Source organism: Martes martes (assembly GCF_963455335.1).
Source record: "Martes martes genome assembly, chromosome: 4".
Classification (NCBI taxonomy): Eukaryota; Metazoa; Chordata; class Mammalia; order Carnivora; family Mustelidae; genus Martes; species Martes martes.
In genome coordinates this window covers 167,659,488-167,673,750 of record NC_137891.1, presented here as the reverse complement: position 1 = coordinate 167,673,750, position 14,263 = coordinate 167,659,488, and the positions used below count along the sequence as shown (strand labels likewise).

Sequence of the window (14,263 nt, the reverse complement as noted above, 5' to 3'; positions counted from 1 at the left end):
TAGGCAGAGAGGCAGGCAGAGAGAGAGAGGAGGAAGCAGACTCCCTGCTGAGCAGAGAGCCCGATGCGGGGCTCAATCCCAGGACCCTGGGATCATGACCTGAGCTGAAAGCAGAGGCTTTAACCCACTGAGCCACCCAGGTGCCCCCAGATTGAAATGTTTGCGCATTACCTAAAGGCAGGCAGACAACTTGCTAAGCAGAACAACCTGACAAGGTCTCTGCTTTATGGAGTGACTTGCCAAAGACAACAGGAGCCTGGAGGAGGGAGACCACTGAAGAGCCGGCAAAATAGACCAAGAGAAAAGAAAGAGGTCTGATCTTGAGCAGAGGTAGTAGGAAGAGAAAGATAATGCTCCCTTTCCTGACCCTGAGTTCCAGAGTTGACTTTTTGAGTTGTTTCCCTCAATGGACCAGGCACAGGCCAGACACACTAGAGAAGGCAATTTGTTCCAACAGAACCTGGAAACCCAGGTCCCTCATTTTGCTCCCAAAAGACAATTCCCTGTCTGACTAGTGACTTGAAGACATACCCCTCTCCTGTTTGTTGAGGTGGGGGACCAGGACTGGCCTGTCATTATGCAAAAAGGGAGGTCTGATATGCACCAGCCATAAATTCCATGGTTACAGAAGGCACGTGAACGCTTAGCCTCAATTTCCTCATCTCTAAAAAGGGAGATCATTCCTCATCTCTCGAAGTCACAGGCCTATTCGTTTGTTGCTTATTCACTAAACAATTACTTGTTTGGCACATATCATGTGCCAGATCCTGTGCAAGGTCCTGTAGATGTGGTGATGGTCATACAGAACCTACCCCTGCCCTCAGCTTGCTAGGGGTGGGGATGGAGGACGAAATCTCTCTGTCAGCTATAAAGCCTTGCACCAGTCTGGTCATTTTTCCACTTCTTATCTCCCAATAAGGGTGTAATCGGGTTAACTCTTAGCTTCTTTATTTCCTTATCTCCATATCCTTAAGCAAATCTCTTCCCCTTCTCGAGAGGATTCCTTATTCCCTATATCCAGCTCAGGGTCTATGATTGGCTTTAACTACGAAAGGAAGAAAATTTTCTAGGGGAGGAGGCCTCACTATAAGAGAGGAAGTAGGAGCAGAAAAAGCTGAGAATTCCTAAGCACACTTGACTTTCTTTAATAAGTATCCCCTCCTTGTCTCTCTTCTCTACTCCTCTTATATTTCACCCCTATTCCCCGCCTTCAGTAGCTGCGGTCTCTTTAAATGCGCTCCTCCCTATAAAATAGGCTGTGGGGCGGAGAGCGCGTTTCTTCCCCGAGTTGAACGTTAAGTTGTTTGTCCGTTTCGGGCTGCCGTCCTGCAGATCCGCCATATTGTCTGCTGAAGCTACCGCTGAAGCTACCGCCGCTGCCGCTGCCGCCGCCAAGTAGGAGCGAGCGGAGCCGCGATGGGTGAGTAAGGACGCCAGGCAATTGGGGACTCGAGCTGAGGCAGTCCTGGGGCTTGGGGTCTAGCCGGAGCCTGTCTTCGGTCTGCAGGAGATGTCTGAGGTCCTCTTCAAATAGATTTGAGGGGAGAAGCCAGGCCGGCGGAGACGCTCAGGCCAGTTTGGGGCCGGGCTAGGGCCCTGGCGGGAGCAGTCTTCAAGAGCTGGTTCCGGGAGCACCTTTGCCACGCCTGGAGCCCCCACGTGGTGTCCCAGGGCCGGAGCCCACGCGTTCCCGAGGGCCCTGCGCCGAGACCGGGGCTGGGGGCGAGCTCCCGGTGGCAGGCCGGGGCGGCGTTGAGGGAGCCCTCTCCAGGCGTGTGTTTGACCGACGCGCATCTTGACTGGATTCAGGGGCTTCTCTGAACTCAAGGGAGATCCTGCCTGCGTCGCAAGTAGAGTCCTCTGGTGAGGGAACGCCAGGCGAGCCGGCTCCAGGCCCGTAACCAGGGGCAGCCATGCCGTAAGCAGCCCGGGCCGCTGAAGGCCGGCAGAACTTGCCGAGCCACGGGCGGAAATGGGGTGGTTCGGTTGGACTCAGAGTGACAGCCTAGTAGTAGAAAACTACAGGCCAAGACCTGGGGGCCATATGTAGTAGATTGGGGATTTCAGGTGTGGGCTTGGCCCCGTTAGGAGAAAAGGAACGACCTGTTGCTCTCTGAAGGGACTCCCCTGGCAAGGCCTGTGCGCAGAGAGAAACGATGGCGAAGTCTTTGGACTTGGCGACAGAACCATCAGCGAAGAGCTATTTTCTCTTAAGCATTAAAAACTATCCATTGCTAGGCTGTTCCTACGCGTGGGCATTGTTCTGACTGCTTTACATGTCACATTTTATTTAATATGCACAACCTAATGAGACAGATACAATGAGACAGTTACCCCATTTTACAGGTAAGGAAACTGAGACTTAGAGGTAAAGTAACTTACCCAAGGTCACAGTTAGTGGCTAAACCAGGGTGATCCCTCCAAAGCCCTAGTGTAAAGCTGCAGTTCTTTATGGCTTGGCCACCTAGTGGTTGGGCTGGAAAAGGGGGAAGAACGCTTTTGACCCTAGGCAAAGTTGTAAAGGTGTTTTTTTGTGCTTGTGGGCCCACTTTAAAATCTTCAGTCTGAATGAAACTGAAAAACTCCAGAGTGAGTTGCTAACCCCGACTATTGTATGCATAGGGGCGAGCTAAATGAGATTCTGGGATCGAGTTTTGTTAAGAACCGCAGTTGGAGCTGCAAGCCAGTAGCTTTAGAATCAGATCTGGTATTACAATCCTGTCTATCACTTTTTAGGACTCTGATCCAGAGAAGTCAACGTAAATATCAAATGCGGTAGAAAGCATCTAGCACAGTCCACAGAAAATGTTATTTTCCTTTCCGGTTCGTTCTTTTCCTCATCATTTTCCCCTAGGAGGGGAAAGGGAGTGTTATCGAGATGTTTGAGGACTAAGATAACAGTGTTCAGAGCCTAGTGAGGGCTCCAAGGCGTCGGAACGGGTTCTTTTCTACCTTCGGTAGCATTCCTTTCCCTTAACCACTCTGGTTTCAGAATCTATTGTCAAGCCTGATGGGCTTATCTTTCTTTGTAACTGCAGCTTTATGTTATCAATGGAATTTTTAGGGTACTTTTCTGTTACAGATTTTTCTGTTGGCTTTCAATTTTAGGAATACTGGTGCCTCAAAGGGAAGGAGCTAATGTTAAGTTTATTCAGCTTAGTGAAGTAAGTTTATAGATTGGGAGCCACCTCAGGAAGATAACACAGCTAGTAAACAGCACAGCCAGAAATGAGATCCTTATCCATTTTGCTGTACACAAACCTTTTAGAAGAGTTAAGATGTGAAGAAAAATTAGTCCTTTTCTGGTAGACTTTGAGATGAAACTTCTTACATGGAGCAGCAAAGCCTGAGCAGGGTCCTGAAGGGAATTTTTAGTCTAGAGTCAGGTGGCCTCCCTTTATCTCTCCAGTTCCATTTTAGATACCTCTCCCCTGTCCCATTTGGTCTTTCTGAATGCCCATCTATTGGTGTTGTGGTTTTTGCCTGATCCTTACACATATGATGTGAGTGAAACTAGGATACGTTTAATCCTAACATGGAATCAGAGGTAGTTTGAGTTATCCGCATTCATAAATGAGTAAACTGAGACTTTAAGAAGGTTAGGTGACTCATCCAAGGCTGGTGATCTAGGCCCTTTGTGTTCTGGGGACACTAACACAGCCCTCACCACACCTCCATAAATCTAGAACCTCCTGTGTTTCACTGCCTCTCAGGTGTGCTCTACTCAAGGCCTAGCCTATATCGTATACTGTTTGTCTTGTGCCAAACTTCATTAGCTTTAACAGACTTTTGTAGTGATTTCACTGCTATTAGGAGCCTGTGAGGGTGATGCTTGCCCTCTGGAAATTACTTACTCTGACCCTTCTTAGCAGAGACCACAGTCTCTTAAGACTAAGCCTTGGCAGATGCTGGTTGTTTTATCACCCATTCCTGCCATCTTGCTAACCAGAAATCTGGCAGCCCCTCCCCAGCCCCACGGATAGGTCTCAATTAATATAAACTATAAACTATGAACCAGTCATTGTAATTCTATCTCTCAAGGCAGTGATTGATTTAGGCTTGGGTGTGTGATAGCAGCTCTGGCTAAGTAGACAGGAAGGGGAAGCCTGGGGGACTTCGGGAAAAGGCTTCCTTATTTAAAAGAGATTTGCCAGGTTTTATTTTATTTTTTTTGCCAGCTTCTATTTTAATTTGGGTATCACCAAAGTATGAGAGAATAAATAAATAAATAAAGATGGGCAAGCTGTAATAATAGCCAGCTCTTAAATAGAACTTGCTATGTGCTAGGCACTAAGTACTAGAATATTAACTCCTTTACTTCTCAGATTCTTAGGTTCTGGTTAAGGAAACTGAAGCATAGAGAAGTTTAGTAACTTGTGCAAGGTCAGAGCTACTAAAACTTACTCAGGTAGTATGGTTCTAACCAACATATGGGCTGTTAAGGGCTGTGTTCTGCCTTTGGAAAGGAAACAGCCCTTTTCTGACTCTGAAATTGGTTTTAGTAGTGCTGGGGTCCTGAGGCAGAATTTATAATTAAGAGGAAGCAGTTCTGAGGGTGAGAGTAGAGAAGATGGGAAGAATCTGATGTTTTCTTGATGTTTTTGAGCCACTGAATTAGGCAGCTTTGGAACTGTCCTCTCTTGGTTTAACTAGATACTGAAGGCCACTTCTAGTTTGGTTTTTGGCTGCAAATAACAAAACCTTTCTAACTGAAACACTTCCTGGTCAAGAAGTAACTTAGCCCATTTCTTCTTTTAGTTTCCCTCCACAGTTGCCCACCCACTCGTGTGTGACAGCTTCTTGCAGAGCTGCCACCTAATCATCAGTCACCACCTAAGTGTCCCACAAGCCTCACACTCACTCCCCTTTCCTGGCCTACTTTTCCTGCATTTTTGTAAATACTAGAGCCATTGGCCCAGACACTGGGGCATCTGTCCATCTTTGGTTGCTCACTCTTTTCTTCCCTTTCTGTATTGGCAGTTGTTAAAGACGGTGATCATGTTTACTTCTGAATTGCTTTGTGTAGGTTTTTCTCACAGCAGAGACCCACAAAGAGTAGTAATTCTGTGCTCTTTAACCTTACCGAATCTCAGGCTCCTTAAAGTGGAAATGTGGATGGGGATGTCTGGGTGGCACATTGGTTTGGATGTCCAACTCTTGGTTTTGGCTCAGGTCATGATCTTGAGGTTAACGAATCAGGCTCTGCATCAGGCTTCACACTGAGGTTTACACCACCCCCCGCCCCCGCATGTGCTTGCGCTTTCTCAAAATGATAGATAAATCTTTAAAAAGTGAAAATATGGGTAACACTATTAATATTAATGAAAATTTCATGAAGTACTAGATATCAAAAAGAGTGTAAATTGTGAAGGCATTATTTTAGAAGTCCTCCAGATCTCTTCTGTAGCTTCCTGTACCACTGCTCTAATTCTTTCCTATAGCAGTGTTGCTAAAACACCCGTTCGATCTTGTCACTCTGCGCCTTATTTTAGGAACGTTCATGGACTTAGTATCTACAGGATAAAATCATAACCCATACAGTTTGGTATTCAAAGCCTTCCTAATGATTTTACTAATCTTATTCTGTTTAAAGATTTACCTACATATCTTGCACTCCACTCAGAAGACCTCCTTCGAATGTTAGCATCACTGGCAAGAAAGTAACAATCCCTTCCTCACCTGTCTTTTCCTGTGGAAATCTTGCCAGGTTTTCAAGGTCTAATTTAAATGCTACCTCCTTTCTGAACTCTCGAATACTTATACCTTCCAAACTGGAAGTGAACGCTCCTCTGAATTCTGTAGCACTTTGCTCTTGCCTTTCATATAGCCCATTTCGGATTCTTTCTTGTGTTACAGTTACTTAATCTGTAATACAGGGGCACCTGGGTGGCAAAGTAGGTTAATGGTCTGCCTTCAGCTCCTGTCATGATCCCGGAGTCCCAGGATCAAGCTCCCCGCTCAGCAGGAAGTCTGCTTCTCCCTCTGACCCTTCCTGCTCTCATGTTCTCTCACTGTCTCTCAAATAAATAAATAAAATCTTTAAAAAAAAAAATCTGTAATATAATTCGTTCTTCAATCAGTAACTTAATCTCCATAGCCTTATAGTTCTCATCTCTAATATAGGGATAATATCTACCTCAAAGGAGTGCTAGGCAGATTCAGTGTGCAAATGCATGTAAACCATTTTAGCATGGTGTTTATTATCATGTAAATAATTACAGTAATTGCTTTTAGTCACTTAGTGAATAAATGAAGGACTTACTATGTTTCAGGCCCTATGCTAAAAATAGATTAATAGATTAAATAGTTTGCCTTTGAGGGGAAGGCAGTAACACATTATGAAAACTTGTCAGAAACATACTTTTAGGGGCCAGGCAGGCAATGGTTATTCACCAGTTTTAGCAAATGTTTATTGAATACCTAGTATGTGCAGTGACGGTTCTGCTCTAGGCCCTGGAAATACAGTGGTGAACAAAAGAGACAAAAATCTGTCTTTCTGGTGAAATTTCAGAGTTTATATTCTAATGGGTAATCAACCACATGGAGACTGGCAGGCCCGCTACAGAGCTCCATGTGGTCTATGCAGCTCTAGCCAATTTTTGCCAAGGAGACTGGAGGTCTGGCATTGCCTAATTTTCCATTGTTTTCCACAGTCCCTCTCCCCTTGAAGTTAGAAATCCAGATTTTCATGATATTATTGGATTAAACATTTATAAATATTACAAGTTAACTCTTAAAATCTAAAAAGCTTGGAGCACCTGAGTGGCTCAGTAGTTAAGCCTTCAACTTGATCCTTAGCTCAGGTCTCACTCAATCTCATCATCCTGAGTTAAGGCCCCGTATTGGGCTATATGCTGGGCATGGAGCCTACTTTTTTTTTTTTTTTTTAAGAGTTTATTTATTTATTTGACAGACAGAGATCACAAGTAGGCAGAGAGGCAGGCAGAGAGGCAGGCAGGGGCGGGGGGGGGGGGGGGAGCAGGCTCCCCGCCGAGCAGAGAGCCCGATGCGGGGCTCGATCCCAGGACCCTGGGACCATGACCCGAGCCGAAGGCAGAGGCCCCAACTGAGCCACCCAGGCGCCCCGGAGCCTACTTTTAAAAAAAAAATTTTTTTTAACCTTAAGCTAACCAAACATTTGGATATTTGAGGCCAAATATAGTCCAAGAATTGCCTGACTTATAAAATATTAGAAAATAATATTCTATATATTTTATAAGCTATTTCTTAGTCTGTGTATTTTTATTAAAAACATTTTTGAAAGGATGAAGACAGGCTCCTGGGTGATGTGATCAGTTGGATATCTGACTCTCAGTTTTGGCTCAGGTCATGGTCTCAGGGTTATGAGATCGAGCCCCATGTCTCAGACTCTGTGCCAAGCATGGGAGCATGGAGTTGGCTTAGGATTCTCTTTCCCTCTGCCCCTCCCACCTGAGCAGTTGTGCTCACTTGCTCACTCTCTCTCAAAATAAATAAATCTTTTAAAAAAAGAATGCTGGGGTGCCAGGGTGGCTCAGTCCTTAAGCGTCTGCCTTTGGCTCAGGTCACAATCCCAGGGTCCTGGGGTTGAGCCCCATATCGGGCTCCCTGCTCAGCGGGAAGCCTGCTTCTCCCTCTCCCACTCCCCCTGCTTGTGTTCTCTTGCTGTGTCTCTGTCAAAAAAACAAATAAAATCTTTAAATAAAATAAAAAAGGATGAGGACAGACATTCTTAAAGTCTTGCTGATTACGATAGCATTATGTATTTAGTAGGGTTTTTTTTTTAAAGATTTTTTTTATTTGTCAGAGACAAAAAGAGCCAAGCAGGGGGAACAGCAGGCAGAGGGAGAACTAATACATATATTAGTATATTAGGATATGTACATATACTTTTTTCCTACCTCCTAGTTAATCTTGTGCACCACACTTTGGAGACAAGTGAAAAATGGTAAATATTTGGATGAGGCAGACCAGAATGCTGTGGACACATAGTAAGGGGGTACACCCTAGCCCAGGGAATCAGGGAAGGCCTTTAAACTAAGTGAGATCTAACCTATGGAATAAGAATTGTCAGTGGCAGGGTGGGAATAATTATTTCAGAACCAAAAGATTGGTAGACTAAATGGATTAGTAGCATGTAGGGAATGATATTTGGACTTTATCCTGATGATAGTGAAATGCCGTTGAAGGGTTTTAATCTCAGAAGTGATCAAATTTATTTATTTATATCACTTGGACAGCTCTAGGAGGATAAATTTGGCTGTAATAAGATTGCAGAAAGAACGACTAGGAGGTTCTTTAAGTGGTTGGTTCTTAAGAAGTGCAGTAGTCCTGGCAAGAGATGATGATGGTGAATGAGGTGGTAATAGTAGGGAATACGAGAGTTAGGAATTTGAAAGAGCAGGACTTGGTTATTAATTTCACCTGGAGGCTGATGGGCTGGGTGAGGGAATTAAGCATGACTCCTAGACCTCTTGCCTCAAGCCGCAGAGTGTATAGTGATGCTGTTAACTGAGATGAGTTTAAATTTTGACATTTTGAGGTGTCTCTCTGACCTCTAGAGGAAGATGTTCAAAAAGCAGTTGGGGGGTGCCTGGGTGGCTCAGTGGGTTAAAGCCTCTGCCTTCGGCTCAGGTCGTGATCTCAGGGTCCTGGGATCGAGCCCCGCATCGGGCTCTCTGCTCTGCGGGGAGCCTGCTTCCTCCTCTCTCTCTGCCTGCCTCTCTGCCTACTTGTGATCTCTGTCTGTCAAATAAATAAAATCTTTTTATTTATTTATTTATTTATTTATTTGACAGAGACAGAGATCACAAGTAGGCAGAGAGGCAGGCAGAGAGAGAGGAGGAAGCAGGCTCCCCGCAGAGCAGAGAGCCCGATGCGGGGCTCGATCCCAGGACCCTGAGATCACGACCTGAGCCGAAGGCAGAGGCTTAACCCTAAGGGCCACCCAGGCGCCCCATAAATAAAATCTTTTAAAAAAAAAAAAAAAAAGGCAATTGGATGGAGAAGTCTGAAGCTCCAGGAGTGAGGTCTGGGGATGGAGATAGATGTTTGATCATCTATTGATCTATATATGGAAACTAAAACCATGGAATCACTGATGTATCATGGGAGATGGGCTGAAAAGAGAACCCCAAGGTGCATCAGCCTTAATATGCAAGAAGGGGATAAGCAGCCAGAATTGGAAGAAGAAAACTGATTGTGTCAAAAACCAAGGAAAAAGAGTCTTTCTTTCTTTCCTTCCTTTTTTTTTTTTTTTAAAGATTTTATTTATTTGACAGAGAGAGAGACTGAGAGAGGGAACACAAGCATCGGGAGTGGGAGAAGGAAAAGCAAACTTCTTGCTGAGCAGGGAGTCCAACGCAGGGCTCGATCCCAGGATGATCCCAGGACTCTGGGATCATGACCTGATCTGAAGGCAGACTCTTAATAACTGAACCATCCAGGTGCCCCAAAAAAGAATATTTCAAGAAGGAAATGGTCAGGGTTGAGTGCTGCAAAGAGGACCAGCAAAACATGGACTAAAAAGATTGGTTGAATTTAACATCATACACCTGATCAGTTGCTTTTACAAAAACAGTTTTGACGGCATGCAATCAAATTGGAGCGGGCTAAGTAAGGAATGAGTGAGGAGAGGCAAACTGTTTCAAGAAGTTTGGAGTATATGGAGAAAGAAGAGGTTAATGAGGCTCTTATAAAGTCTACCAAGAAATCATGATGACCTGAGTTAGGGCAGTTGGCAGTAGGAATGGAGAAAGAGAGTGCAAAAATAATTAGGAAATAAAACTGGCATTTCTTATTGGTTGGAAGTGGGGTAAGGGGAAAGTTGTCAAGAGTAACTCCTAAGTTTCTGGCTTGAAAAGCTGAGAGAGATGTTGGTGCAGACCGCCTAACTCCTTGTATCGGTATTTTCTCAGCCTTTTCTTTAATTATCACCCTCCTAAAGAAGGAGGAATTTAGAAAAATTAGGAATTTAGAAAAAATTTTAAAAGGAATTTATTTTCTAAATAAATTCTAATAATAATAAATTAGAATAAATAATTCTAATAATAAAAAAATTTTCTAAAGTTTTTTTTCCCGATGCAGCCCTCCTGTGAAATTCTCACACACAGATATACTTTTTTATGTACAGTAGTATATCTGTGCTTTATACATAAAAAGAGTAGACATAAAGCTTGGCTTCTTATTCAATATAAGGTTAAGAATGATGAAACAAAAATTTTAGGTTAAAAGTTAAATTTAAAAGCTCTTTGCATTTAACTAAGTTTTGTAGCCATATTTACTGAATAACTCTTAATGTAATTTATGTGAATGATAATGTAGCAAATTACATATGCAAATTAGCATTTATAATAACTAATGTAATTAAAAATCGTTCAAAGCTGTTCGTTTTCTAATAATAGAAAAAAAATCACTTAAAGTTGTTTTTGGTGAACTTTTAAACTGCTTGATACGAAAAAACTTACAACTTAACTAGCTTTTAGATACTCTTTTAGATATTGTTGACTTTTTTCTTTTCAATACTCGGCATTACTAATCATGACAAATTTTAGTTTGTAGAATTAAATAATGTAAACTTTTAATTTCCAAAAAACCCTTGTCACACACAAAAGCTCCAAGTATAAAACATAGATAATCCATAAGGCATAACAGGTCACTTCTTGTATGACTTTGAGATCCAGTGGTCAGTCAGGAGAAAGTCCCTCAGTTGTGGCCATTTGTTCACCATAACTCTGTAGTACAGATCTTGCATACTTATTATGGTCTGCCTTCCATGAAATCGGTGTCAGTACTGATCTGATTAAAGAATCTGCCTTCGGCTCAGGTCAGTATCCCAGGGTTCTGGGATCGAGTCCCTCATCAGGCTCCCTGCTCAGCAGGAAGCCTGCTTCTCCCTCTCCCACTCCACCTGTTTATGTCCCCTTTTTCCCTGTGTCTCTCTCTGTCAGTAAAATCTTTCAAAAAAAAAAAAAATGCTGCTCATGTAATACTCGAGAAAATCTAATGAGAGAAATTAAATACTAAGAAATAAGACTTTATTGATAATGTTGAGCTTTGGAGCATCACATATCATTGTAATATCTAAGTCCCACACACCCCTTGAACCAGTTTTACCCTTTTGGGTGCAGTATTTCCCTCATTGAGAATGCATGCCTTTAAGAAACTGTTTATGCCAGATATTTCAGAATTTTAATAGTTTAGATTTTAGAAAGACATTATAATGTATAAGAGTTAGCACCTCCAGCAGAGTGTGGGGTAGAGTCATATATAGTCAAGTATTATTAATACTTTGTCTGAAGCCATTAAGTGAGATAAATAAAGACTGTAGTCTCCTGTTTTGTTCGAGTTTTGCTGAGTGTGTTTTGAAGCTGTATTTACTAAATATTTTATTTTCAGAGCTCTTCTGACTTCAGAATTTCAAATAAGGGATTATGGATTGTGAATTAAAAGAAATGTATAAGGAGCAGGTTTATAGAAAAGGTGATAGTTTGAAAAAAATTAGCGTGCTTTTTTCAAAAAGATGTTTCTTGGGGGGGCCTGGGAGGCTGTCAGTTAGACGTCTAACTTGATCTCAGCTCAGGTCTTGAGTTCAAGTCCTGCATTGATTGGCCTCCACCCTGGACAGGGAGGCTACTTGAAAAAAATAAAGAAGAGGTGTTTCTGGGATATGGGTGAAAGGAACCCCTTAGGTATTAAGTGTGGACTACAGGTGTGGATTTGAATGTTACCACCATCTTCCAAAGAGGCCATAATTGTCTAATGAGACAAGATTGGAATTGCTTATTTTGGGGTGAGGTATATGGTAGAGAATAAGCCCTTTAAAAAAAAAAAAAAAAGAACGGGGCGCCTGGGTGGCTCAGTGGGTTAAAGCCTCTGCCTTCGGCTCAGGTCATGATCTCAGGGTCCTGGGATCGAGCCCCACATCGGGCTCTCTGCTTGGCAGGGAGCCTGCTTCCCCTTCTCTCTCTCTCTGCCTGCCTCTCTGCCTGCTTGTGATCTCTGTCAAATAAATAAATAAAATCTTAAAAAATATATGTATTTATTTATTTGAGAGAGAGACTGGGGGTAAGTCGCAGAGGGAGAGAATCTCTAAGCAGACTCCCTACTGAGCAGGGAGCCCAACACAGGGCCTGATTGCACAACCCGTGAGATCACTACCTGACCAAAAGCCAGTAGTTGGACACTCAACTGACTGAGCCACCCAGGCACCCCAAGAATAGGCCCTTTTTTAAAACTCTGGCTCATTGGTTCTTACAACCTAGCTTTGGAGGGAGTGAAGATAGACTAGAAGGATAAAGATCAAGAGAAAGGAGCTACAGTGTTAGGAGAAAAGGAAAAACCACCTGTTAGAGAGAGCAAGAAAATATAGCTGTCTTCTTTGAACCTAAATTCCTAGAAATTGCCCTCATGGGGAATTGAGGCCTTTCAGAGTAGGAGCTGAGAAGAAAAAGAAAATGCCATTGATTCAACACTGAGGCCCTAGACACCGTCATATTACTTCATCAGTCCTGCAGGGCTATACAGTTTATTATGCTCATTTTATAGATAATGAAAGTAGAGACTAAAAGGTAGTGGTTATGCCATTGGGATTGCAGCCCAACCCACCTGCCTCCCAAATTGGTGCTCTTTCTCTCAACACCATTTTGGAAGGAGTTGACAGGGTTTGAGGGGCAACACTGGATGTCTGTCCACAGCATGCCTTCTGAGGGCAGAAAGGATTCCCTTTGTGTGGCCTCTCAGTCTGGTTCTCCTCCCCCATATTGTCTTGGGCCCTTTGTATATGGGGCCTCAAGAAGACTGCTTCCCAAAATTGGCTCCTCCTTTTTGGATTAATGTATATGGGTTAGAGAAATCTCTGCTTTTAATTTGTCAGAAGGGCTCTTAGAAAAGCCCTTTCTCAGATTACTTAAAGTTAAAAAAAAAAGTGCTCATCAGAGAGATTTGTGTAATTCAGCCCACAGACAGACAATGCAGAACCCACCTTGTTCACGGACTAGGGATGGAGAAGCATGGTGCTGCAGAATAGAGGCCAACTAGCCAGCAGTTTGCTTTTATATCTCAGGGATGTTTTACGGTGGACCTTTGTTTTTATACTTAACCAAACTGTTCTTGTTCCTCAAACCAACCGTGGGCTTTCTAATCACCTAACCCTTGCTTCTGGTGAACTGCTCTCCCTCCCCATCTCTTAAATTACCTTCAGAAATAGATTTTTTAAAGATTTTATTTATTTGACACAGAGGGAGACAGCAAGAGGGAATACAAGCAGGGGGAGTGGGAGAGGGAGAAGCAGGCCTCCCACTGAGCAGGGAGCCTGATGCAGCACTGGATCCCAGGATTCTGGGATCCTGACCTGAGCTGAAGGCAGATGCTTAATGACTGAGCCACCCAGGATCCCAAGCCTTCAGAAATATTAACCATCTAGTGGGGCGCCTTGTTGGCTCAGTTGGTTAATGGTCTTGCACACTTGCTCTTTCTCTCTCTCTAGTATGCTCTTTCTCTAATAGATAATAAAATCTTGAAAGAGGAAGGAAGGAAGGAATGAACAAACAAATGAACAAATGAAGGAATATTAACCATCTAGCCTTCAAAGGCCCCTGTAGAGCTTACACTCAGGACAGATAGTTCTCACTCCCACCTTCTGAACTCATTGAACACGTAGATTTATGGCTTTTATATTTTTTATTAACATATAATGTATTATTAGCCTCAGGGGTACAGGTCTGTGAATTGTCAGGCTTACACACTTCGCAGCACTCACCATAGCACATACCCTCCCCACTTATGGCTTTTATATTGATGCTATGAGAGTAAAGTGAGTTGTAAAACTTCCTAAAGGCAGAAACCTTTACACAGTACCTGGCACACATATTTTTTAAAATGAATAATAAATCACTTGTCTATTTGAGTTAGTTTAGAGATGATTATTTGGAATATATAATTTTTAAAAGATTTTGTTTATTTTAAATTCATTTAATTAACATAATGTATTATTGGTTTCAGAGGTATAGTTCAGTGATTCATCAGTGTGATAAGATTTTATTTATTTGGGGGCGCCTGGGTGGCTCAGTCGGTTAAGTGGGCTGCCTTCGACTTGGGTCGTGATTCCAGGGTCCTGGGATCGAGTCCTACATCGGGCTCACTGCTCAGCGGGGAGTCTGCTTCTCCATCTCCCTCTGCCTGCCACTCTGCCTACTTGTGCTGTCTCTCTGTCAAATAAATAAATAAATAATCTTAAAAAAAAAGAAAAAGATTTATTTGGGTGCCTGGGTGGCTCAGTGGGTTA

The 14,263-nt window shown here is 43.1% G+C and overlaps 1 protein-coding gene across 1 annotated transcript in view; it reads left to right on the top strand.

Moving 5' to 3' along the window:
* The first annotated feature begins 1,299 nt into the window (after window positions 1-1,299).
* KPNA6 (karyopherin subunit alpha 6) overlaps window positions 1,300-14,263 on the top strand; it is a 54,067-nt gene continuing 41,103 nt past the window's right edge. The window contains exon 1 of the mRNA XM_080802041.1: window positions 1,300-1,420. Within this exon, the coding sequence (XP_080658167.1) occupies window positions 1,417-1,420 (4 nt within the window). The 5' untranslated portion in view covers window positions 1,300-1,416. The remainder of the gene's footprint in view (window positions 1,421-14,263) is intronic.